This window comes from Leopardus geoffroyi, chromosome C3, assembly GCF_018350155.1.
Source record: "Leopardus geoffroyi isolate Oge1 chromosome C3, O.geoffroyi_Oge1_pat1.0, whole genome shotgun sequence".
NCBI classification, from domain to species: domain Eukaryota; kingdom Metazoa; phylum Chordata; class Mammalia; order Carnivora; family Felidae; genus Leopardus; species Leopardus geoffroyi.
Genome location: NC_059338.1, coordinates 26,645,501 through 26,671,406, shown reverse-complemented (window position 1 = coordinate 26,671,406; position 25,906 = coordinate 26,645,501). Strand labels below are relative to the sequence as shown.

At 51.5% G+C, this 25,906-nt stretch overlaps 1 protein-coding gene across 1 annotated transcript in view; it reads right to left on the bottom strand.

The window, feature by feature from the left end:
- Positions 1 to 25,906, bottom strand: part of PIK3C2B (phosphatidylinositol-4-phosphate 3-kinase catalytic subunit type 2 beta) — a 65,627-nt gene that overhangs the window by 37,607 nt on the left and 2,114 nt on the right. The window contains 4 exon segments of the mRNA XM_045456330.1: positions 24 to 178; positions 777 to 877; positions 5,033 to 6,053; positions 15,150 to 15,252. Of these exon segments, the coding sequence (XP_045312286.1) occupies positions 24 to 178; positions 777 to 877; positions 5,033 to 5,965 (1,189 nt within the window). The 5' untranslated portion in view covers positions 5,966 to 6,053; positions 15,150 to 15,252.

Genomic DNA, 25,906 nt, shown 5'->3' with positions numbered 1-25,906 from the left:
CTCATACCCCCTCCCCCGCTTACAGTTGCAGGTAAAAGTGAGTGGCTCCCGTAGGCTGTCACACAACACGGTCACCTTCAGGTTGACTTCATCCCCAAGGTGCTCGGGGCTGGGGGTGACAGCACTCCAGACATATCCGGTGAGGGAGTAGTCTTGGATGTCAGAGCCAGATCGAAGGCTGTGCAGGAAGAGAGGGAGAAGGACCCTCGCTGTGCCTTCAGAAGAGAGCAGTCGAGAAGAGGCCTGCTGGGACCCTCCCACCCTGAGGCCAAGGGCCCTTCTGTCCCTCCAGGTCTGCAGGCCAGGCTGGGGGCACTGGGGAAGCAGCTCTGGGAAACCATGTTCTTGACACATTTACTACGGTTACGTAACGTTTCCCAAGCCCAGCTGAGCGTAGGGACAGTTCTATAGTGACAAAGTTTTCCATGCTAAATTCAAGGGAAAAATTCTCCTCGCTCCATTTCCTTTCTCTGTTAGCTCCAGGTAATATTCTTATCTCCATCTGGGGTGCATTTGCTCCTGGTGGCAACCGAGCCTGAAGCCATTGGGATAATGTGGCTGTTGGATCAAGGGTTCGTAAACTTTGTCCAAAATATGAAACTTCTAAGATTTCAAAAAGCCCACAAACACCTGTTGTAGGCAGCACCCCATAGTGATGAATTGAGATTTATTAAATGTGGCTCTTTTTCCTTCCCAGAGAAAGTTCTGAGTGGGCTGGCCCTCCCCCACCCCCAGCCCCCAGAGCCCTCCCCAATACCCCATTCTTTAACTCTTACATATCCAGCATGTGGCAAAACGCAGCAACTTCCTCATCTCTCTCCTCTGAGACCTCAAACAACTCATGGCCATTGGAGACAGCATGGGGCCGGGAGCCCACCTTTAAGAGAAGAGCAGCCGACTCAGTGCCTTTTGCCTCAGGGCATTTCCCTTCCAGCGGGCTGCTCCCAGATCTACACCCTGAAACTCTGGGTATAAAGGCTCTTGAAGCACTGAACACTCAGGGCCCCAGGAAAATGTGGGAAATCCAGGAAGCTCTTTATCGGCTGTCCTAGGAGACCAAGAGCCAAGTGAAAAGAGGGAGTCTTGGGGCACGTGGGTGGCTCAGTCGGTTGAGCATCTGACTTTGGCCCGGGTCATGATCTCACGGTTCATGGGTTCGAGTCCCGAATTGGGTTCTGCACTGACAGTGCAGAGCCTGCTTGGGGTTCTCTCTTTCTCTCTCTCTCTCTCTCTGCCCCTCCCCCACTCATGCTTTCTCTCTCTCAAAATAAATAAACTTAAAAAAAAAATTGAGGGGTGCCTGGGTGGCTCAGTCGGTTAAGCCTCTGACTTCGGTTAAGCCTCTGACTTCGGTTCAGGTCATGATCTCGTGGTTTTTGAGTTCGAGCCCTGCATTGGGCTCTGTGCTGACAGCTCAGAGCCTGGAGCCTGCCTTGGATTCTGTGTCTCCCTCTTTCTCTGCCCCTCCCCTGCTGGTGCTCTGTATCTCTCCTTCAAAAATAAACATTATTATTATTATTATTATTATTATTTTAATTGAGAGACCCGGAAGCCTTGGCTGAAGCTGGAAGTCTGGGTGGGATGGACAAGCGTGTGGCCAAACCTCCTCTCCGGGGAGGCAGTGTCTAATAAGCTCAAGCAGGTTAGGCAGCGCACAGCACTGCTGGGTCACCGGGCTGGCTTTCTGGGGGTGCTCCTACGGGTGTGGCTGGGAGCTCTGCAGGCATCCTCCTTTTCCCAGTCCCAGCTCGGGGGTCAGGGCAAGAGGGTTACCCAAACAGTGCCTGGGGAAGCCTGGCACCGGGCAAATGCCTCGGCATCGACAGCGAGCCCCAGGGACCCAAAGCAGAGAGAGACCGAGAACACTCAGATGGAGGCGGTGACTCAGACCCACGTGCCTTCTCGGTCAATGCTATTTGAGGAAGAAAGCATCAAAGCAGCCTTCTGAGCAGGAGAGAACCTGGCTCCTGAGGCTTTTGGCCGTGAACGGCTGGAATGTCAGGGCGCCCGCCTGGGCCCCGGTTCCCATCAGAGAGAACACGGAGTGTGGTGGTGGGGATTCTCTCTCGGATGAGACTCAACCTGCCTCCGGGTACAGGGCCGTTTTCAGTCACCAAGAGGAGCCCTAAAGAAGCCTGCAGCCCAGCCCCAGGGAGGAGGAAGTGGTGGTGGTGGGGGGAGCTGGGGCATGACAGGTTTCTGCTTGACGGGCCTGCCCAGAGCCGCCAGGGGAGGCCACCCCATGGGAATGGCAGCTCAGATGCAGCCCCAGCCTGCATCCGGTAAAGCAGCCGCTGCCAACAGCTGCTTCCGGGGAGCTCAGGCCTGTGCACATAGCAAAGCCTCACCTCTCACCCTCCCACTGGCTCTTCTCACGTCCTCCCCGCCCCTAAGGGCAGATGGCAGCAACTGAGCTCCTCATTTGAATATCCAAATTGTTTCCTCTGAGTGACCCCTCTCATTAGCCTTGCTCCCCAGGGTGAGGATGGAGGGGTGCGGAGGGGAGGGCGGCAGCGGGGGCAGTTGGCATGTGAGGCCCTTGCTCTGCCAAGTTCCAGCCTGTGTCCCGCTCACAACAATAGTACCACTGTCAGCAATTAACCCACAAAAGTGAGGGTGAGAGAGAGAGAGAGCGACAGAGACAGTGAGACAGAGAGACAGAGGAGGGGAAGGCGAGGGGGATAGAGAACAGAGTGGCTACTGAAGGCCATTTTCATGCCCCTTCAGTACCACTCCCTGGCTCCATAAGAAAACAAAAGCCACTTACGTTTGCCCTGCTGGCAGGCCCTGGTGGCATCGCCCGATGCTGGCTGGGGGAGTCTGCCGGGCAGAGGCTGGCAGTGGGGGTACCAGGCTGGCATTTGGAGCCACCCATTTCCAGAGCTGGCTCCACAGGCCTGGGATAAGGAGGATCCCTCCGTCTGAAAGCCCGGCGGAAGCGGGGCGGCGGGATAGGCCGCCGCGGGTCCAAGGGGTCCCCCCTCCCGGTGGGATGAGCCCCCGCACCGAGCTGAGGTGGGGAAGCCCAGGGCCGCATTTGCCCCTTAAGAACTGGCCAGAGCTTCTTGCTCTGCACTAGCTTCTTCAAGGAGACTTTGCACCAAGCTCCCTCTCAGGACCCTGGTGACACACAGGGGTTGGGGGAAGGACGAGGCAGTGGAGGGAGGCGAGAGAGAGAGGGAGCGACAGAGGTGACCACCTACCCGGGCGGCCTGACTCCGAGCAGGCCCAGCTCTGGGTGAGGAACTTGGAGCTGGGAACAGGAATCTCCCCGTCCCTATAAATAGCAGGAGCCGCCCCACCTCTCAAGCAGGGCCCTTAAAAAGCCCTGAGCTCCAGAGTCATGACTTATCCCAGAAACTGATCCTGCTTTGGGGGACTCTCTTCGCAGAAGCACAGGAAGGAAGGACCACGTGGCTTTTCCCAGGCTGTGAAGGATCCCAATTACTGAGACACACGGTGGGAAAGCCCCGGTGTCCCTTAAACAATGGATAAGGAGGAAACAGGGACGGAATGAAGTGGAAAGCTGTTCCTACGGAAGCCATCAGTTAGGAGGTAACTTTTGACTCCCTCTGCAGCCAGGGTTTCCAGACCCGAGGGTGAAACTCAAAGTGGCCTCAGGTCCTACCCACGGAGATGCTGCTGCTGACATTTCTTTTTTTTTTTTATTAAGAGAGAGAGTGAGAACGGGAGGGGAGGGGCAGAGGGAGAGAGAGAGAACCTTAAGCAGGCTCCGTGCTCAGCGTGGAGCCAGACACAGGGCTCGATCCCACGATCCTCAGATCAGACCTGAGCTGAAATCAAGAGTTGGACGCTCAACCGACTGAGCTGCCTACGTGCCCCTGCTGACACTTTTTTAAGCCAGAAAAAAAGATCAAAGCTGCCCTGGAACCCACCTGTGCTTCTATGGAGGCACGGTGCTGTTTTATACTCTGCTGGTCAAAGCGAAATTATTACTGTCGTCCTGCATGTGTTTGCTAAATATTCTCCCGTGAGAGGAGATGGACGGTGGTGATGGCTGCACAACAATGTGAATGTGGTCAATGTCACCGAGCTGGATGCTTCAGATCGGCCAAGATGGGTAAATCTTGTTGCGTATATTTCACCAGAGTAAGAGAGAGAGAAGGAGAGAGACAGACAGAGGCAGAGACACAGAGAGAAAGAAATAGAAGCTGAGAGAGAGAGAGAGAGGCAGAGACAGAGGGAGGGGGGAGAGAGAAAGAGGGACAGGGAAACAGAGGGAGACAGAGAAAGACAGAGGGAGAGAGCAAGTACCGGCAGGCTTTGAAACAAGAGAGACCAGGGGCGCCTGGGTGGCGTAGTCGGTTAAGCGTCCGACTTCAGCCAGGTCACGATCTCGCGGTCCGTGAGTTCGAGCCCCGCGTCGGGCTCTGGGCTGATGGCTCAGAGCCTGGAGCCTGTTTCCGATTCTGTGTCTCCCTCTCTCTCTGCCCCTCCCCCGTTCATGCTCTGTCTCTCTCTCTGTCCCAAAAATAAATAAACGTTGAAACAAGAGAGACGAGAACTGCATGCCTTGGACTATCTGGCAGGGTTGTTGAGGGGTCTGGACCAGGGTCTGGTGACCAGTGAGCACTAAACACTGGTTAATGCCGTGACTGAGCCTCACTACCACACAGCGTTTTGGGCACCGCAGGTCAGAAAGCAGAAGCAACTTGCTCCAGTCCACAAGGCCATCTGGCCACAGGGTCACAAAGAATCCCCTAAGCCTGGTTCAGTCCTTACCTCGTGAAGTGACTACACACTAGGAACCGAGATTCCAAACCACCTGCCCCCACAAGGGCTGTTTGGGCACAAAACTCAGCCCTGAGGAGGAGCCATGTCTCTACTAGCGTCCCTTTTCCTCTCCCCTGCCAGGGCCCAGGGGCCAGGAGACAGAGGCAGAGGGGAGGAGAGGACTACCAGGGGGAGTATGCAGCAGACTGGGGCCTGGAACAACAAGAAGAAAGGACTCCTCTCTGTTTCCAAACGGCACTTGCGAAGGGGAACGGAAGGCACACAACAAGGTCCTCACCGGAGCAGCGGAAATCCGGCGGTTCTTGCCAGGTGTCGTATTTTTTCGGTTGGCATAGCGGGAGGCATAGGTTCGGGGCGGCACCTGAGGGGGCATGGTCTTGCTCCGGGCCACGGGTTTTCCGGGAGTGTCCTTGCCGAAGTCCAGGGGCCCCCGGCCCTCCTTCCAGCCCCTGGTGGTGTCACGCAACATTTCTGCATCGTAGGTTGACTTCAGGTTGAGCCGTGTAATCGCATCATTGATCCCGTCATAGTCCACAGGCCCCAGGAGGCGCCCCGGACCCCCACCCCCCAGCTCCTCGTCCTCTTCTAGGATGCGACGCCCTAGCAGTTTGCCTGGAGGGTGCTCGACCGAAGAAAAAGTGTTGACGTCATTGGGCTGGGAGATCTTGGAGGATGAGGGAGACCCCTTTCTGGGAGGCAAGGGAGGGGTGTCCCAGATAGAGACTCGGGGTGGCAAAGGAGGTGGGGACAGTTTCTTGGAGGAGCCATCTATATCTCCTGGTCCTGGGGACAAAGAAAGCCCTTCATCTGAACCATCAAAAATATAGAGATAGTCTCCAGCCAGAGAGCCTTTGGGCCAGGGATCTGGGCCAGGCTGGGAGCCCTGGGAGGTAGAGTGGTTGGATAACCCTTCCTGTGGGGACAGCGAGTTGTAATTGAGGGTAGGATCAGAGCCAGAAAGACCGCGTAAGAGCTTAAGGTCCTTCTGCCTCCCCGCCGGCTTGCTGTAGAAGTCTAGGACGGGCTCGTCCCAGCTGATGAGAGTGGGGTCTGTGCTCTGCTTGGCTCTGTTCTCCTCCTTGTCGTGCCGGAGCTGGGACAGTGCATCATACTCCATCTGCAGGGCTTCAGCCATGGCCAGCTCTTTGCGGCTGATGCCCACCGACTCCAGGGACTTCCAGTGTTCCCCATTGCCCTGAGTCGAAGACATGGTGAGGATAGGTGACCGAGGAGACAAGGAAGCCTTCTACTTCCTGCCAGTGTCAGGGGTGCAGGGTTCTGGCATGGTGTCTCGGCACCTGCAGGTGAGGGGTTAAAAATGTCAATCATTCAGCCACGAAATGACTTGTTTTAATAATCTGACTTAGGCGACATCATCTGGGCCACTGCCTCCTTCTTGCGTGCCTATAACCGATGGGGAGAAACAAAAAGACGGAGAGAAAAAAGAGATCCCGGGGCGCCTGGGTGGCTCAGTCGGTTAAGCGTCCGACTTTGGCTCAGGTCATGATATCACGGTCCGTGAGTTCGAGCCCCGCGTCAGGCTCTGTGCTGACAGCCCAGAACCTGGAGCCTGCTTCGGATTCTGTATCTCCCTCTTTCTCTTCCCCTCCCCCGTTCATTGCTCTGTCTCTGTCTCAAAAATAAATAAAACATTTAAAAAAATAATAATAAAAAAAGAGATCCCAAGGCAACTGTATCTATGTAACACATCTACCCTTCCATTCATCAATAGACATTTCCATCTGTGGTCCCTTGCTCCCACCCTCCTCTCTCTCACATGTGCCCCGAGGAAAGGAGGAAGCGCCTTGCATCAGCCAAGAGAAGATGGAAACAAGGGCTCTTTGGTCCGTTTAAAGAGGACAACTCTCAGACACTGCTGGTGGGGAATGAAAAATGGGACAACCACTTTGGAAAACAGGCAGCCTCTTGTGAAGATAAACACCCGCCTACCACAGGACTCAACTATCCCACTGCTAGTTACCGTCCCAAGAAAAATGAAAGCATATGTCCATACAAAGACTCGTATACGCATATTCACGGCAGCCTGGTCATACCCCCAGGAAACAACCCGGGTCGGTCCATCAACAGGTGAACGGATTAAAAAATGTGATTACGTGCACATAATGATACCAACTCAGCAGCAAAAAGGAATGAAATTACTGACACGTGCAGGGACATGGATGCATCTCAAAATAACTATTCTGCGTCAAAGAAGCCAGACCCCCCCCCCCCCACAAAAGTATGAATATGTAGGACTCCATTTATATAAAATTCTGGAAAATGAAAACTATCTACGGTGACAGAGAGCAGATCAGCGGTTCTCCGGGAAGGGGTGAAAAGATGACACAGAGGCATAAAGGAAACTTTGGGGGATGACAAATATGTTCAAGGACTTAATTGTAGTAATAGCTGCACGGATATATAAATACGTCGAAACTTATCAAATTGTACACTTTAAATACGTACGGTTTATTGTACGTCTAATATACCCCCATAAAGCTATAAAGTGAAATGTACAATAGAGTCCAATGAAACAGACCGTATAATTACTCAGACTGCACTAAGGTCCTCCCAAAATACACCAATATGAGCAATAAAACAAAGCCTGGCAACAGGTGAGACCCGGGTACTTGGTGGATGATAGGTGTGCCATATTAATTCTCCTTGGCCCTCAGGAAGCCAGGCAGGAAGGCAGAACCCCCAGGCTAGCTGCCCCTGGCCGCAAGCAGCCCCCTTCATGTACCCCACTGTTGGTAGCCTTTTCTTTAGAAGCCACGACACGAAGATGGCACTGAATGGTTGTAATGACAAGGCTAGCCTGGTCCAACGGTTCTCAACCCTGGTTACTCATTAAAAACACCGGGGGCACTTTTTTTTTTTTTTTTTTTTTTTTTTTTAAGTACTGATGCCTGGTTCTCTTAAGAGAGTCTAATTTAATCGGTCTGTGGTAGAGCAGTGGTATTTTTAAAAACCCCAGGAGATTCTAGTCTGCAGCTGAAGCTGAGAACCGCAGACACGTGTGTGTGTATGTTTCGGATTAGGTTGGGGGAGGTGAAGGTGAAGTGGCCACTTCTGACCGTTAGTGCCAGCAGCCAAGAACTTCATGATTTCATGGAATCATCAAAAATTATTCATTCTGTTGCACTGCTTTACCCAGCAGGTAGTAAACATGAGCATGTTGTTCCTTATGATTAGAAAGTTGAAAAAGTCAAAAGGAAAAAGGTTCCGACAGAGACTTGGGTGGCAAATTCCATCAGGTCCCAAACGAGTTAGGACAAAGGTATCCCTCGGCCTGAGGTGCCTGTCTAGGACCCTGGTGCCTCCATCAGGCCCAGGTGCAGCACCCTGACCTGAAGGCCATGGCTGGCTCAGTGAATCTTAACAAGTAGTTCCCCAAAGATGGAATAGCCCAGGGCATATGACGTGACTCTTTGCCTGTTGAGTTTGCCCACTCGTCAACAGCTTCTTACGGATTACCTTTTTTTCTTCACTTTTTATAGTTTATTTATTTGAGAGAGAGAGAGAGAGAGCATGAGCGGGAAAGGGAGAGAGGGAAGGAAGGAAGAGAGAGAGAGAGAGGGAGAGAGAGAGGGAGAGGGAGAGATGGAGAGAGGGAGAGAAAGAGAGAGGGAGAGAAGGAGAGAGGGAGAGAAGGAGAGAGGGAGAGAAGGAGAGAGGGAGAGAAGGAGAGGGGGGGAGAGAGAGAGAGAGAGAATCCCAAGCAGGCTCCTCACTATCAGCACAAAGCCCCACGCAGGGCTTGATCCCATGAACCATGAGATCAAAACCTGAGCCGAAACCAAGAGTTGGATGCTTAACCGACTGAGCCACCCAGGCGCCCTCTTACAGATTACTTTTTACCTACTAAGGCTAAGAGGGAGTCTTGCTATTTGAAATTCAAAGGAATTGGATGAACAGATGGAAATACCCAGAACACAGCTGCTGGGAGTTGGGAGACTGGTCCCAGGAGAAGGTCCTAGTGCTTTAGACAGGAGATACCAGATAAATGCTCCAAGCTGGACCAAGCCTTTTATTCCAGAGAGTATCAAGATTTGCCTTCACCAGGCACCACTGTGAGGAGGAAAACTGAGGCCGTTGGAAATGATCTCTCTCAATGTCCTGCCTCTCTTCCCATGAAAGTATCCACACTCGCATTCAGCCTCCCCTTCTTGCCCTTTTTGGTCTCAGGGGAAGAGGGTTCCTGCCTCCTGCTGAGGCACAATCCCATGAACCTCCCTTCCCTCTGCTGTATCTTCACTTCTTTTCCTTAACGGGGTCTCTCTCTTCAGCACTTCAACATGTTCAGGCTGCTCCTAGACTTAAAAAAAAACAATGAGGGGCGCCTGGGTGGCTCAGTTGGTTAAGCCTCTGACTCAGCTCAGGGCACTATCTCACGGTGTATGAATTTGAGCCCCACATCGGGCTCTCCACTGTCAGCGCAGAGCCTGCTTCAGATTCTCCGTATGCCTCGCTCTCTGCCCCTCTCCAACTCTCCCTCTCTCAAAAATATATTTTTTTAAAAAAAGAAAATGAAAAAAAAAAAAAAAAAACCCAAAACCCTACGCCGTAAACCTTCTCTTGACATTCTGTCTTCCAGCCAATACCTTCTCTGTTCTTCCTTCCCTTCCCGGCTGAGATATACAAGAGCAGAAGACACCCGAACTTTCCCAATTTCCATTTGCCCTTCAATTCACTGTAATCTGGCTTCTGTCCCCATCCTTCCACAAAAACTGCCCCAGCAACAATGTCCCGGCCATCCAATTCCACCGGCATTTCTGTCTGCCCAGACATGGCTGCTGCATTTTGCTCTATAGACCCTTCCCTTCTTCCCAAAACCCTCCACCCCTTGGCTTCCATGACCCTATTTTTTTTTTCTTGTTCTCCACTCCCTTCTTTGTTCTGCTCTTCCTTTGTCCACCCCTGAAATGTTGGTGTTGGCTCAGGACTCCACTCTCAGCCACTGTTAACACCCAGGCAACACTCAGGCAGCCTCGCCTCTTCTCATCTTCCCACTTGTTCCACTCATTGGCAGTTCTAAAGGTGTATCTCACCCCCCCCCCCAGTTTCAATGCCCACCCCATACCTCGAGGCCCGAATGTCCACCACTGAACTGTCACCTTCTCCTTTCCTTCTAATCTGCCCCCGCTTTAAGGCATTCGCCCCAGAAAAGCCAGAGGGCTCTTTCTAAAGGGTAAACCTGATCGTCTCCTCCGGCCTCAACCCCTTCAAAGGCTCTCTATCCGCTTCCTTTACAAATCCTTTATCACCTGCCCCATCTCCCTCTCATCTACAGCCATTCATTTGCCACGTACTCAATACCTCAGTGACTTCTTTCAACATTGTCCTTCCCCTGGGTACGCCCTTCCCAACTCCTGTCGCTTTCTGCCTGTGTGACTCTAACTTGCCCCTCAGACTTTGCCCAGATATCACATTCTTCAGGAAGCTTTCTCTGAACTCCCAGATCGGACTAAGGAACCCTTCTTTATGCTCCCAACAGTACCCTGTACACACCTCAAATATAATCTTAAAGTAGTTTATTCACAATTAAATAGGTACATATCTGTCACCCCCCCCCCCACCATCAAGCTCCTTAAGTTCCAAATTCACCTCATTTCCACCGAGAAAAGCAACTAGAACTGGGATGTAAGGGCAGAGCTTTCTGGTGGGAAGAGTTTTTAGACATAAGACCAGTGATCAGGACTCAGCTGGCAGCCTTCCTTGGGGTCCTACAAACACAGGACTGGGTTTCACCTCAACGGGGCCAGGTTTGGCATCTGTGCAGGCAGGTGGGCGGACGGACGGGACCACCGCACAAAGCACCTCCCAAGCTCTGGGACTCTGACTTGAACCGATCGGTTTCCTTGAGTCAAATTTCTCAGCGGACTCCAAAGCCGTATCCCGGAGCTAAGGAACAGCTCCAGCCCCGGGAGGAAAGAGAAGACAGACCCACAGATGATCCAGCAGGCCTGGCTCCTGAGGTTCTTCCAAGACTGGAATTCAGATGAGGAAAGCCGAGCTACCCCTCTCTAACCACCGTCCCCTGGTGCCTGGCCAGGACTCCACCAGACTGTCTGTCAGCCAGGCAGAGGAGGCCCAGCGGCTGACAGATCTTGTGCCCGGGGCCACACTGGCAGCTGCTCCCTCTAAAAGGCTCAGTGCTCTGCTCACTCTGATGCTGAGGGATCTGAAGGAGGAGACGGACAAGCGGCAGCCCCCGCAGGACCAGGAGAGCCCCCCCACCCCCCCAAGGTGGAGTGAAGGTATTGAGTGGTAGCCTGGCATAGGGGAAATCCAGACGGGGGGAGGAGGGAAGACAGGAGCGACAGTCCTAACAACCTGGAGCCAGAGCAACCTGGCTTCCCCTCTAAGAAGTCAAGCCCCAAACTTCATTTTCTGGGACGGGTGGGGATACACAAAGTATTTTCGCAATCAGAGTCTCAGGTTTCCTGCCTTCCCCGCCCCCCTCCCCAATTCAGCTCCCTCTCTGCCAGCCTCTGCTGGTTGACAAATCAGAAGCGGCTCTATTCCCTCAGTCCCCAAGGGTTACTAGGGATTCTGTGAAAAAACCCATGTAGGTCCCAGGAAAGACATGGGGGGTGGTGAGGGCCCGGGGCTTTGTAGCCCATCCAAAAAGAGACAGCTGGGGCCAGTATGACAATGTCACATAACTCCGGGGGGCAGGGGGGTACCCACACACCGTATTCTACGTGAATGTCACCCTCGGACCACAACAAAGAGAACCATGTGAATGGCGCCCCCTGCAGTTGCACACCTCGGTGGCGTGGCTGTGTTCCCTGCTCCTGTCCATCTTTCAGATCACTTTCAGCCAGTTTCCCTTCCCCACCTCTGCGCGCTCCGTCTCTGCTTAACCATTTGAAAGTTAGATGCAAGGGCTCCACCTCCAGATACTTCAGGCTGAATCTCTAAACAACTAGCGCACTCTCCTATATAAACACAATGCCATTAGCACAGCCACAACATTTAAGGAGGACACGATAATATTATCTAATACATAGTCCACAATGGAACGTTCACAACTGCCATCTGGGAAGTTTTTCAAACCTACAGGTTCCTGGCCCCTCTTCTGCGGGGGGAGGGTCTGATTCAGTAGGGTGAATCCCTGGACTCTGATCAGTTCAAAGCCCTCTCCCCTAGGCAATTCAGACGCGCCGCCAGGGCTGACAGCACGGACCGTGGTTTCGGAACTCCCAGGAAGACCAGAGGTTAGCGGGGGGGAAAAGGGACCCCACCAGGAAGCTGGTGAAGGAAGAGGGGCGTGCTTATGGCTGAGCAGGTCGGTGCCAGGGTCCAAGCAGCACCAGGCACCGAACAGTCCACACAGCTGCCAAAGGATGGCTGGAGGCCGGCGGGGGAGGAAATGGGGTCGGGGCAGAGCTACACAATGGTCTGGAGTCCAAGGGTGGAGACAAAGGAGAGGACACTCCCCTCCGTTCAGTCCCTGTGCCAGTGAGCCAGCAGTGACACCAGCTGTGCGCGCAGAGGGCTTCCGGCTGCCCGGCTGGAGGGCACCTTTTTAGAACTGCTCTGCCTTTGCTCAGCCTATGAGCTCTGGGTCATCTCCTCACATCCAGAACCACGAAATTGAATGTCAATGGCCCATGAGTACCGGTTACACGCCAGGTGCCATGCTGGCCCTAGAAGTATTCAGAGGGCTGTGGCACACTTCCAGGGAGCTCGCCACCTAGCAAAGATGATAGACATATCCATAAATAATTCAATCCCCCCTCCTTGGGGCACAAAGCGGGGAAACACTGCATGTCTTGGCCCATGTTCACTGGGCAGGGAAAATGGAGAGCTACTGAGCAAGATGGTAAAAAATATGAAGGGTCTCAAGCCCCCAGCCTTGGGCATCCCACCTTTTAGTAGTTTTTAATAAGGGAAGAAGACTCAGTTCTAGGACTACCTAGGAAGGGGCCTTCAGCACCTCCTCTCAGAACAGAATAGGTCAAGGGGTTAGAGGCCATATGGACATAGAAGCTCTGGCTTCCAGAATTTTGTATTCAGATGACCCCTGCCCCTCACCACCCCCCAACACCCATACTCATCCATACCCCAAATCTCACTGGCTTTGCAGCCAGGGACCCATCCCCCACACCTCACTCCACAGGCTTGCTGCCCACCCCCTACTCCCACCCCCAGAGGCCCAGTTCTAGGAAGGAATGTCAGCATGCCCTGCGTCAACTCCCCCAACAGGAAGGTGTATTCAAAAGGTCAGGCTCCCTGTCTCAAACAGATGTATATCTGATCCCAGCTTCTGTACTGTAAGCCTATAGGTTGTACACAGCTCCACGAGGTTCTTTGATGTCAGGCCCATCACGGAGTCACATGCACCCACAAGGTCTTTCTCCTATCTGTTTCTTCTCTGTGGCTGTCACTTAGTTCCAAATGTGGGGAGACACAAAACAGCTGCCTGTGCTCTTGTCCTACTCATCCAGCTCCTCTCTAGCATCCTCTGCGCCAAATTAAAGCAGCCCCACGTGATTCAGCCTTTGCTGCTGGAACTTCATTTTCCATCCCTGGATTCCCTGGGCCTACCCCTGGACATTCCACTAACTTGGGGCCAAAGTTGATACTGGAGTTCGTAGAGGGTTCTCTGGGTCCTAGGAGAGCAGAGACAGATGCCAGAAGCCTGTGCGACATGGTTAGATAGAGCTCTGTTTGCATTCAGAGTCCAAGAGTTCTCTAGTCCAGCTCAGAAATCACGTGTGCAGCTGGTCTATGCACGCACACACGCGCACACACACACACACACACACACACAATCCCTGGCGATCATAGCTCCTACCACAAACCCTGCAGATTTGGGACTCGGGTAAGAAGAGAGTCAGGATGGAAGAAGGCAGGCAACTCGTGGCTCCTCTCAAAACTTTCCTTCCTAGAGCTGGCGACGTGGATCAGGGGCCAGGAGCTGGCAGCCACCTGAATGGAACCCCTGGCAAAGAGGGAAGAGAGGTCTTGGCAGTGTGTGGATCTCTAATCCAGGAACCATCCCTGGAGCCAGAGCCGCCACATCTCCTCTCTGTCTGGTCTATACTTCCTGCTTCCTACCACCCCCACCTGCCCTCAGCCACCACAGCCTCAAAAACCAGCCCTTCTAGTTCTGATCAGCTGGGTTCCCTCCAAGCAGCATGTCGTTAAGAATGCCTTTACTTCCCCCAACTCCCAAGTGTATAAGCAGTCTCTTCTCACAATCCCTGGGCAACTCTTTCTGCCCATGGGTCCTGTTCCCATGCTTTAATAAAATCACCTTTTTGCACCAAGAAAAAAAAAAAAGGGAATTCCTCTTCCAGGGGGCACCTAGGTGGCTCAGTCAGTTAAGCGTTGGGACTCTTGATTTTGGCTCAGGTCATGATCTCAAGGTTCAAGTCGGGCTCTGGAATGACAGCACTGAGCCTGTTTGGGATTCTGTCTCTCCCTCTCCCTCTGCCCCTACCACACACTCATGGTCCTTCTCTCTCTCAAAATAAACAAACAAACATTAAAAAAAAAAAATAAAAGAATTCCCCTTCCAGCTTCCTTGGCCCTCCAGAGAAAGGCAGTGGGATAGGATGGGGGGGGGGGGGGAGAGGAGCTCCCAGGATGACCTTCCTGTGCTAATCTTGGTCTCCAGCTGAGGGGATTCCTTTTTTTTTTTTTTTTTTTTTTTTTTTATTTAAATCCAAGTTAGTTAACATGTAGTGTAATAATAGTTTCAGGAGTAGAATTCAGTGATTCGTCACTCACATATAACACCCCAGTGCTCATCCCAACAAGTGCCCTCCTCAATCAATGCCCATCACCCATTTAGCCCATCCCCTCCGGCACCCCTCCCTTTGTTCTCTGTATTTAAGAGTCTCTTATGGTTTGCCTCTAGCTGAGGGGATTCCTAAGGGAAGTTCGTTTCAGACAAGATTTACACCAGCCCATCCCATGTCATAAAAACAACCCCAACATTTCCAAACACCAACATCTATGAACCTTTAATCTCTCTGAGGGTATTAGAGACTCCACGAAGTATAAAGGAAGCCCCTCTGGGAGGAGGATGTCACAAAACAGGTGGAAAGGGGGATGGGGACACAGCAGCCCTCACGATCCTTGCCACCCCCTCCTTTACTTTGTCACACAGGGCCATTGGCTTCCTGCAAACCAAGGGTTCCTGCAAGGCCCCTTGCTGTCACCTGTCACCTCCAGCTGAACCTCCAGTCCAGCGTCCCCAGCTCAGTCCTTTGGAATCCAGTTCTCCAGGATTCCTGTGTAGGCTGGGGAAACTCCCTGGAGGAGGCCAGCCCATTAAACAGAATCCAGAAAGCAGGTCACAGCTGTTCCCAAACGGCCCGTGGCACCAGAGGGAAAACAGCACACCAAAGAGTCTCTGCTTTGCCTGGAGGACTCACCGGAGGGAAGAGGAGAGGCAGTGTGGGGCCACCTCACTGCTCCGTGCTGCTGCCCCAAGTCCTCACATGCTGGGCACGCTGGGCGGGGCTAACCCATCAGAGTCTGCAAGAAGCAAGGAGCAGCACTTCAGATTTTGGCCCAGGCCCACGGCAAGGGGAGGGGGGTGTAGCTTGGGGAACTGCAGAGGCATCGGACTAACGAGAGTGCACGGAATAATGCCAGTGGGACTATCTCCAGAGGGACATCTTTGCTGGAGATCAGAGCTTGGATTTTTAAGGAGCATCTCCAATTAATTCACTTCTAACAATCCTTTGGTTGTTTTCTGGTAGCAACTTCCTTAGACATCAGGGAAGCGATCTCCCTTCCCCACAACAGGGCCCCCTTGACCATTAGAGATGAGCAGACTGAGGCCCACTAAGGGTCAGCGACTTTGCCCCGGGGGCTCATACTGGGTCTGTGGCAGGGTGGGGAAGGGGCCACCGACCCGATGTGGGGGGCCATAGGGTGCTAATACTCAGGAACAATCTTGTCCCTAGCCCTGTGCTATGCGCCCCCACAAGTACACCTCCGGGACCAAACCCCAGGATGAGAATGAGAAGGACTCGGAGGACCGGTCCCCAGAATGATCACACACACACAGAGTGCAGAAAGTGGGGCCCCAGCCCCCATGTGGTCTGTGGGAAGGTTGGGGGCGGCTGCCTGTAAGCCTGGGTGAGGGAGCCAGTGGGCAGGGACAGGCTGTGGGGGCGGTGGGCTGCCATTGGCTGAGAGCCACCTGCTCAGCTTGCAGGAAGGCCAAAAGGAAGTCAAGCAGAAAAAGGCTGAGCCAGTCTTCCTCGGGAACCTGAGGAGCTGGAGACCAGGCCCCATACCATGCCACCCGGGCCCAGGGCAATCTGCCCTCCTCCATCCCGGTGGGAAGGCTCTACGCCCTGCCCGCTGCTCCTCTGCCACCGCAGTCCCTAAAACAGCAACCTGGACATGTGATCTGGTAAGAAAGAGTATCTGCAGTTCGTGCTAACTCCCCAGATCAAGAAAATCCCTGGTAGACTAGTCACTCTCAGGGACCTACAGCCTTGGTAATCACATGAACTGCATGTACCCCCACACCTTCCCCCACGCCCCCCCACACATCCATACGTAGCTACTACCGCGCACTCCCTTCCCTGTGCACACCCCCTCACCCCCCAAGACCTACCTCTTCCACCTCCTCCCTCCCCACCCTACACACACCCATACCTTCCCCCAAGCACCTACAGGTACCCCCCCCCACTCTCCATGCATACTCCATACCCCTCCCCCAAGCACACACGCCTCTGTACCCCGCGTACCTCGCACAATCCCCACACCTTCCACAATTACCCACATCTGCCCCTGCATACCCCCCATACCTTCCCACCCTCCAGGTCCCCCCCCCCCCACCACCTCACTCACTCCCTCATCGGCTCCCTGGGGAAGTGGACTTAGACACCAAGAGATCATGATCTTAGTGTCCCTGGCAAAGACGACTGAGAAAATAGATGGAAGGGTGAACCCGGAAGAAAAAGGAAAACAGGACCTTTCCGCTCCAGGGAGCGGCTCTGGGCCTTCGGCATCCACATTCCAGCCTACTGGAGGCAGGCTCCCAGGCCCGGAGGGGACCAGGGAGCCAGAATGCAAGGGAGGGGACTCCAGGCAGTTGAGCCCAGGGGGACCTTCGCCCAAGGGCCACCTAGCTTCTGGCAGGCCTCAGAGGTGCTCAGTTATTTCCTAAGTTCAGGGTGCAGTGGAAAGGCCCTGAGGTCCCCACAGACCAGGGTAGGAAAGGAAAGGGGTGCCGCTCTCAAGCAGCCCCCATCTTATGGCCCAGAAACACACACACACACACACACACACACACACAAAACACTAGCAAACATCTGATACTAATTTACACAGGGGTGTGAGAGGCCAAGGTGTTAGTCCCACCCAGGGACATTTGCATCTAAAAAAGCAGAGTCTGAGCAGAGGAGGGCCCAACCCAACCCATTCTGGAAGTGGAAAGGGAAATTTCCAGTGGCCTGGGAGGAATGACCCATTAATAGGTAGGCGGGGTGGATCTTGATGGTGGCTGTGCCTCCTCATGGCCTCCCTGGTCTCAGCTCCTGAGGCCTAGGCATCTCTTGTCCTTGTCCAGAACTCATGTCCCCCTCAGTGAGGCCCAGCAGGCAGCTTGGTCTCTAAGTCACTGACCCCTCCTAACCCCGGCCTTGGGTATTGTTGGCCAAGATTGACCCAGGAGGCCCCCAGGCCTTCTTCAGTAGTTGAGAAGGATATCCTGTTCAGGGTCAGCCAAGGATACCGACCCCCAAGGGAGACTAAGGATGCTAGCTTACCCTGGTCAAAGGAGAAACTTCACTCAGGATGCCGGGCCCTAAGAGGGAACTAAGATTGAGACCCTCTCCAAGATGGCCTCCCAGTGTTCAGAATCCCCAAACCACCGGGAAAGGGATACAGAGATGGCAGCCTGGGAAGGAGGCAGCAGGCAGTGTCCGGTGGTACCAGATCCCAGCCAGGACTCCGCACATCTGTCTGGTCTCCAGACCTGTCCCAGCGGTAGGTTCCAGAGTCCTCAGAAGGACCCATCGGCACTCACAGCCTGGTATAGACTCCCCGTACCCTATTTCCCCACCCGGTTGACTCTTAGGGCCTCCAAAGCCCTGGGTGCAGCTGGAGGCTCCCTCCCCTTTCCTACTTTCTCTGTCTCTCCTCTTCCCACTCTGACTCAAGAGCCCCAGAAGCCTTCCCTGGTCAATCCTTCCAATTCCTGCTTTTGCTTTCAGTGTCTCCTTAACATTCTGAGGCTGTGTGCGTGTGTGACACAACGATTTGGTGTTGCTCTGTACCTGCCTGATGCCTTTCTCCCATCTCCCATGCCCCACTCTGCACAGGAAGGTCCCAAGGGAGACCGAGGTCTCCGGAGAGCAGGGCCTCAGTCTACGCTGAGCAAAGGGGACCTTCGACAGAGGGGTGATCAGCCTGGCACAGTGCAGCTCATTAACATCTCACCAGCCCCGTCTTTATGGGGGCCTTGCCCATGTGACCCTCACTCAGGGCACCAGGGTAGCAGGAGTCACAGACCATTCTCAGTAGGGATTAGGTGACACTGCTGGCAGCTGGGTAAGTGTAGCCAGGGTGTGACCGTGGGTGCAGGCCCATTAGGGCTAAGGTTCCATAGGCACCTTGCTGAAATGCCAGTCCAATGTATGTAAACACCATCACAAAGTCTGTCAAGTTAGTATCCCCAGGGATACGTCCCCAGTCCTCCCTGGAGGGAAGGTGTCATACTTTGTTTAGGGGAAAGGGAAAGGGGGGGGGGCAGGCAGCGTGGTCGGGGGAGGTCAAGTGAGGAAAGAAATACACCTGCTTTTCTCCTCTGGCATTTTGTGCCAGGTTTTGTCTTGTTTAATCCTCACAACAATCCTTACGTGTGGATGTTAATATCCTTATTTAATGGATGAGGCAAGCGGAAAAGAGGAAAAGGACTGAATAATTTACTGCCCCCCCCCCCCAAGGTCACACAACTAGTAAACGACAAAATCAGGAATTAAACTGGAACCTGTTTCCGGCCAAAACTCATAGCGTTTTTCCTATTTCACAGAATGGGACCCAGGCACGTCACATTTTACCCAACAGGCAAGCTGACGTTGGTGATTATCTTGGTACGACGCCTCCACCCTCTCCCCCGACACCCCAAAACATTTCTTCACCGTCACAAACCCCTCAAAAGCAAGCAAATAATAAACAAGAGGAAACCAAAGGACGATGCACCGTTTTCCAGATAAGAGGACCAAAGGCTGAGCGCCAAAATGGGAGAAGGGGAGTGGGGGATACGGGCTTCCAGTTATGGAATGAGTAGGTCACAGGAATAAAAGGCACAGCACAGAGAATCTAGCGGACGATACTGCACCAGCATCGCACGGTAACGGACAGTAGCCGCACTTGTGAGCACAGCGTAACATACAGAGAAGTCGTATTCCTGAAACCAAGGTAACATTGTGTATCGCCTATACTCAAATAAAAACATAGAGAGAGAGAGAGAGAGAGAAAGAACCAAGGACCAGAAGGAGAAATGCCTTGTCTGGAGTCACACAGCAAGTCAGTGACAGAAGTGGGACTAGAAACTAGAGGCGGGTCCCAGACTCCCGCTCCAGTGCTCTTTCCAGACTGAGCCACCACCAGTCTATTTCCAGTGAAGGAAATCTCCCAGCCTTCCTGTTCCAGTCTCTCTCAGACTGGTCCATTCCTTTCCACGCTTCCGATTACTTTCCTCAAGTTAAATAACCTACTGAAAGCATCCATTAGGCACCAAAAATTATTTGTTTAATGTTTGTTTATTTTTGAGAGAGAGAGAGAAAAAGAGCACGAACAGGGGAAGGGCAGAGAGTGAGGGGGACTGAGGATCTGAAGCAGGGTCTGTGTGGACAGCAGGGAGCCTGATGTGGGGCTCAAACTCACCATGAGATCATGGCCTGAGCCGAAGTCAGATGCTTAACTGACTGAGCCACCTAGGTGCCCTAGCACCAAAGATTATTATTCTTTCTCTTATCCGAACAATTGAAACAACCTCCTAAGCGTCTCTGTCTCCCCAGTGACCCCTAAAGCATCTGCTCCACGGCCACAACCCTGTGGCTCATTCATATGAATGGCTCTGTTCATATCATCCTTCTGACGAAAAGGTTTCTGTCTCTCCCTGCTTTCATACTGGACATTCAAGACTCCCCACACCGAGCCCCAGCCCAGTTCCCTGCAGGCCCCCAAATACTGATGGTTATTAAGCATTCCGTGGGGCCACAAGTTTTCCCATGAATCTTCGGTCACGCTAGTGCTTTCTGGAATCCTCTCTGGCTTGCCCTCTACAAACACCTGCCCTTGTATTTGAGCCTTCTATCATCTCCTATGACAGAAAGTGACTTTTGCTCTCTTTTGAACATCTCTAAATATACACAGCATTGGGGTGCCTGGGTGGCTTGGTGGGACGAGCGTCAGACTTCGGCTCAGGTCATGATCTCGCAGTCCGTGGGTTCGAGCCCTGCATCAGGCCCTGTGCTGACAGCTTGGAGCCTGGAGCCTGCTTCCGATTCTGTGTCTCCTTCTCTCTCTCTCTGCCCCACCCCCACTCACTCTCTGTCTCTCAAAAAATAAATGTTAAAAAAAAATTTAGGGGCGCCTGGGTGGCTCAGTCGGTTGAGCGTCTGACTTCGGCTCAGGTCATGATCTCACAGCTCATGAGTTCAAGCCCTGTGTCAGGCTCTGTGCTGACAGCTCAGAGCCTGGAGCCTACTTCGGATTCTGTGTCTCCCTCTCTCTCTACCTCTAACCCACCTGCATTCTGTCTCTGTCTCTCTCAGAAATAAAATATTAAAAAAAAATTTTTTTTAATTTAAATATACACGGCATTTAGTGTTTTGTGTTATACCTACTAGTGATTAGAATAAAAATAATTTTTATCCAGGTGGGTGCTTTATAGTTACAAAGCACTTTCACAGACATAAGCCCATTAATCTTAAGAACAAAAATTACCTTTTATTTATCTTGTCTTCCCCACCACGCTCAGCACAGCGTTTTACACTAGGGACAGAGCTGTTAAATACCGTGTTCTGAGGGTGGTCAGACCAAGCCAGAGGAGAATATTTAACACCTCCCTGCTACAGAATCAAAGATTCTGGATGAGGAAGGCAAAATTGTAGTTTACGTTTCCGGGTTGATACCCCATTGCATTTATTAGATTCTTAGAATTTAGAAGTCCCCAAAATATTAAACGCTATTGTCCTAGCTTCTATACTTCTATGAAATGCTGCCTCAGATTATACCACCTCTTGGGGCAGCCATGGACAACTGCCTCATACCGAGTTTATAGGATTACCCCATTCCATAAAGCAACTCATGCATTCACTTGTAATTTCTGGAGTACAATGTGGTTACCTCAAGGTCATGGACCATATTGAATTTAAGTTTGTATCCCTAGGGTTCAGCACAAACTTGCCTGAAGGATGATAATGTAATTGTAACCGCCACCATTTTCTAAGCCCTTACTATTTATCAGGCCCTATTCTAGATAGTTCATTAATGAACTCATTTCATTTTTACCACAGCTTGTTTCCCCCACCCCCACCGCCCGTACTATTATTTTCCCCCATCTTACAAACGAGGAAACAGAAGCACAGAGAAATCAAGTAACTTTCCCAAAGTCAAACAACTAGCATGAGGGAGAGCTAGGCTTTGAACCCATGGAATCTGGGTCCAAAGCCATACTCGTATGTACATACTGAATTTATACTGCCCTTCAGTTGATGAATCAATAGATGTAAGAATGAATGAACAGAGGCACTGAAGATGTTTTTGTCGGAGAACAAGGAACCAACCATCAATTAACCCACCTCTTGCCTCCACCCCATGTTACCCATAGGACTATCACAAGAGTCTTTCTCAAACTTTCCCTAAGTTCCGCCAGAGTTTATCTATGAGGAATTCCCTGATATACCAGTATAGAATCCCTGTCAGCAAAATAAAAAAGCTTGGTTTAATTTATTCCTTAGTGAACTAAATTCTCCCAGAATACAAACTCCAGAAGGACAGGGACTATGTCTGTCTTCTTCCCCTGCTGTGCACTGAGGAGAACATCAGGTACGTTGTGAATAAAAGATAAAAGGTAAACTCCTTCAATGGTTCTGGTCAGATTAAAGTACCTTCACTTCACCCCCTTTGCCTTTCACTTCATCCCCCACCCCAATTTCTACTCATTGTTCAGATCTTGCTAACATTTAATGTTTTTAGTTATTTTTGAAAGAGAGAGAGACAGAGCATGAGCAGAGGAGGGGCAGAGAGAGAGGGAGACACAGAATCGGAAGCAGGCTTCGGGCTCTGAGCTGTCAGCACAGGGCCCGATGCGGGGCTCGAACTCAGGAACCGTGAGATCATGACCTGAGCCGAAGTCGGACACTTAACCGACTGAGCCACCCAGGCACCCCTTGACTAACGTTTAATTTCTTCCAGGACGTCTGACTACCCCAAGTGTCCCACTTATGAGTTTCCAAAGCATCCCATGCTCCAACCCCCACCCCTACCCCGCCCCCAACACACAGCCCATTTACTTGTCTGTATTCCCCACTCAACTGTAAGTTCTGGAAGGCTATCAGGCCTCATCACCGAAAGCACCTAAAGTCATTATTAGTAAGCCCTCAAAAAACATCTGCTGAATGAATGAGTTCTTTTTTAAACATTCTCTGACTTATCTCCCTTTGTGACCATAGCTTCACCACAGATGGCTTTGAAAACAACCATTTCTGTTGTCAACTCTGTCAGCGGACTCTTGGGGAAGCCCTGTCTCATTCAGAACTTGGGGCTCACTGAGACACTTCTTCTCAGCGGTCCCCTCAGGGGAGCACCAAGGGAAGAAACGCAGGTGCTGGAAGTTTCCTGACCTGGACTCAAACTTTGCTTCTTCTCTAACTAGTCCTACAATCTTCGGCATGTTTCGGAATCTTAATTTGAACTACACCTAACCGCAACCTCAGGTCTCACATCGGTGAAAGGGGAGGAGACAATTTCATCATCGCGGTTTTCTCCAAGGTTAGGGGAAGGGGAAAGTACAGATAACGTTTGAGAAGCTACAGGCGGACAATACCTGACATTAATATAAAACTGTATGCTAACTAACAGGGATTAAAATAAAAACTTAAAACAAGAACAAAACCCCCCCCCAAAAACAAAAAAATAGCTACAGGTGGACACTCGGTGCCGGTGGTTATTCTTCATCACATGCTCTTGCCTCGTGGTACTTGAACTTGAGCTCAGGTGGCTCCTTTTCGCCTTCCTTGCTGAAACCGTCTGCAACAGCGTCATCAAAATTGCACTTGGGAGACTTGGCTATCCCTTTGGAACCACTCGATGTTTCAAAGTCTCCTGTCAGGGAACTACATCTAATTTCTCTCTTATTTAAAAAAAATAATAATCTGCCTTCTTAAGTCTAGAGCAGAAATCTGAAATCCTGGCCATAATATTCTTGGGGAAAATAATATAGATGTCTTCTCCCAGCTTCCCATAATGCCCAATTTGCAAACAATCTCTCCAGTTTTGGTCAGCATTAAGTGCACTTTACAGGTGCTCCTTGTCAGTTTAACTTCCTTTATTTACCTGTAGGAAGGGGTAACAGCACGGCGAATCAGGAATGTGGCAGATGCCCTGCTTTCAGAAAAGGGGGGCTCTCAAGAGGGGTCTCGACCCTGGAAGAGCCCCATCATTACACCTACCTACATTCTAGATTAGCCTGCGACCTAAGACAAGAAAGGCTCATATCTATTTCTTCTCGCTAGCAAGGTAAGCTGTAGCATTTCCTGAAAATGGAATCTCCTGGGTTCCTTCCCCTTTGCCCCTCCCCTTATGTCTTCTGGTTTGCTACCAAGCGGACCAACTACTCTGAGATAGAAGAACTTGGCTGAAAAGGATGCCTCCATAGCGTTAACTCCTGGTGGGCCTGGCTTAGCCAGGCATGGGACCTGGGCAACCGGCCATGTGAGCACAGCAGCTCTCATCTCGGACACCCACCTCCCTCTGGGGAGAATACAGGAGAGGAGACAAAGTGGAATCTAGCCATTAGGACAGGACCCTCAGGAGCAGAGACATAGGATGCACGAATCATGGCAGGAAGAAGCACAGAGAAGAAAACTATTGCCCAGGAGATGACTCTCAGTGACTAGGGGTGGCTCGAGAGAAAGGTCCAGGAAGAAGAGAATTGACCAGCGTTTTCAGCAAGGAAGAGAGGCAGGAGTCATAACATTTTGGTGAAAGGAAAACATTTTCTGAAGAGACAAATGACCTTTGGCTCCTCTTTGAAAAGCCATGGAGGCTCTGCTGGATGAGACTTCCTACAGGAAGTATCCCAAAAGAGGAAGGCGTGAATTGCAAGATTCCTTCAGTCACAAGTTCTGCATTCTGCCTCAGGAATATCAAGAACCTCTTTCCTCTTCCTTCTCCAGAACTTGAAGGCCTCTGCCCCGATGCACAAATGGTGTCTTCTGTGTCCTTAATCTCTTTCACCGACATAGAAATTTGGGGTGAGTGAATTCCATGACCAGTGTTCTAAGAGAATTTCCCAATCGTCTGCACACAACTCTAAGGTGCCGAAAGGCAGGTCCTGTCATTGGTCATCTTGTGATCTGTGGGGCAAGCGTAAAGTTCCAGCATCGCTAACTGCATGACCTTGGGAGAGTCACTTCTCAGGGCATCGATCTCCAAAATCCTTTCCGGTTCTAAAAGTCATATGTAGGATATGCAAGAATAATAATTCCCTAAATTCCTAAATAAAATAATAATAATAATATCCTAAATTCCTAAATAAAATAATAATTTCCTAAATAAAAAAGACACAAAATAAAGCAGATATAGAAATACTAAAACAAAAGATTTGCCTCAGTTTCCCAGAGCACCTCAATTCCCAAACGGTATTAGTGTTGCCCAGAAGGTAGCAAAATTGCTTGACTTCATTATCCCCAGCCTTCTCCTCACACTGAAGGTAGGGATACAAATGAGAAAGCAGAGAAAGGCTGTGAGGTAGAAACCCCGAGGAATTCACCCTCGACCCCCAAATACCTGGGAATTAAGGAGGTGCGATGCTGGGCCCTTGCCCTTGAGAAGTTTATTGTCTAAGGTATGTCGCAGTCTGGTGACATGTCAGGGGCATTCGAATCCAAGGGAAGCCAGTGTGAATGAATTCCGTGACTCTGCTAATCCCTTTCCATTCTCCCAAGACCCAACATCTCCCTGATAGTGGCATCAAGGTTATGAGCACAGGGTCTGGAGTGAAACAGCCTGCTTGAAATCCCTCCTCTGTCATTAACTGGCTGACTGACATCAGTAAACGTTAGCTATTATATTATTTGCCAGCTCAGCACTCCTCTATGGACAGTAGCCAGCCTCTGGGGTGGGGGGCGGTATATGTCTCCCCACTTCCCTACAAATATTATTAAGCAGCCTTTTCTTCTCTCCTAGCTCCTATCCTGCCCTTTTTAAAGTAACCCCCCCCCTCCAAAAAAAGAGAAGTAACCCAAAACATAGCTATCTTGGTATCATCAGATCACTCTTCCCATGTCCTAGAACATTCTCTATTCCATCCCTTTCTCCCACTCCTTCCCCAACCCCCACCAGCTCTCCCTCCTTTGTTGTTACCAAGGCTAAACTCAAGAGTGACTAACGCACATTGCTATAGTACTCTGCAGCTTTCAGAGTGTTTCTGCACACATGATTTTATTCAGTTCATGGGAAGCAATGTATTTCACCCTGAAAACAACCTTGTGAGCCCAGGGTATTATTTTTTCCCCATTTTACAGATAAGCAAACTAAGTCTTAGGTTCACAAGCTGTCCATGCTCACAGTGCTAGGAAGTCAGTCACACAAGGACTCAAAGCCTCCTGACCCCCAAGCCACCCACCCTTTTCTCTACTACTCCGCACTGTCATGTCCAAGTTCACATCCTGGCATCGAGAGGAGCCTGAAGTTTATGGCCGGTCACGAACCCCCTAAAGGCAACAGAGTTCTCTCATTTTTCTCCCTGCTGGCTGCGGCAGGGCTGTCCAGGCTGAAGGCCCATCCATATGAGGTACCTGCAAAGTGCCAGGCCCAGGTGGGGTGAGGAAACCAATGAGAGGGGTTCAAAGGTCCACAAGGCTGTGGGGTGCCTGCTAGAGGGCCACTATGTCATGGCAAAGACCAGAATAATTCCAGGTCATTGGGCAATCCC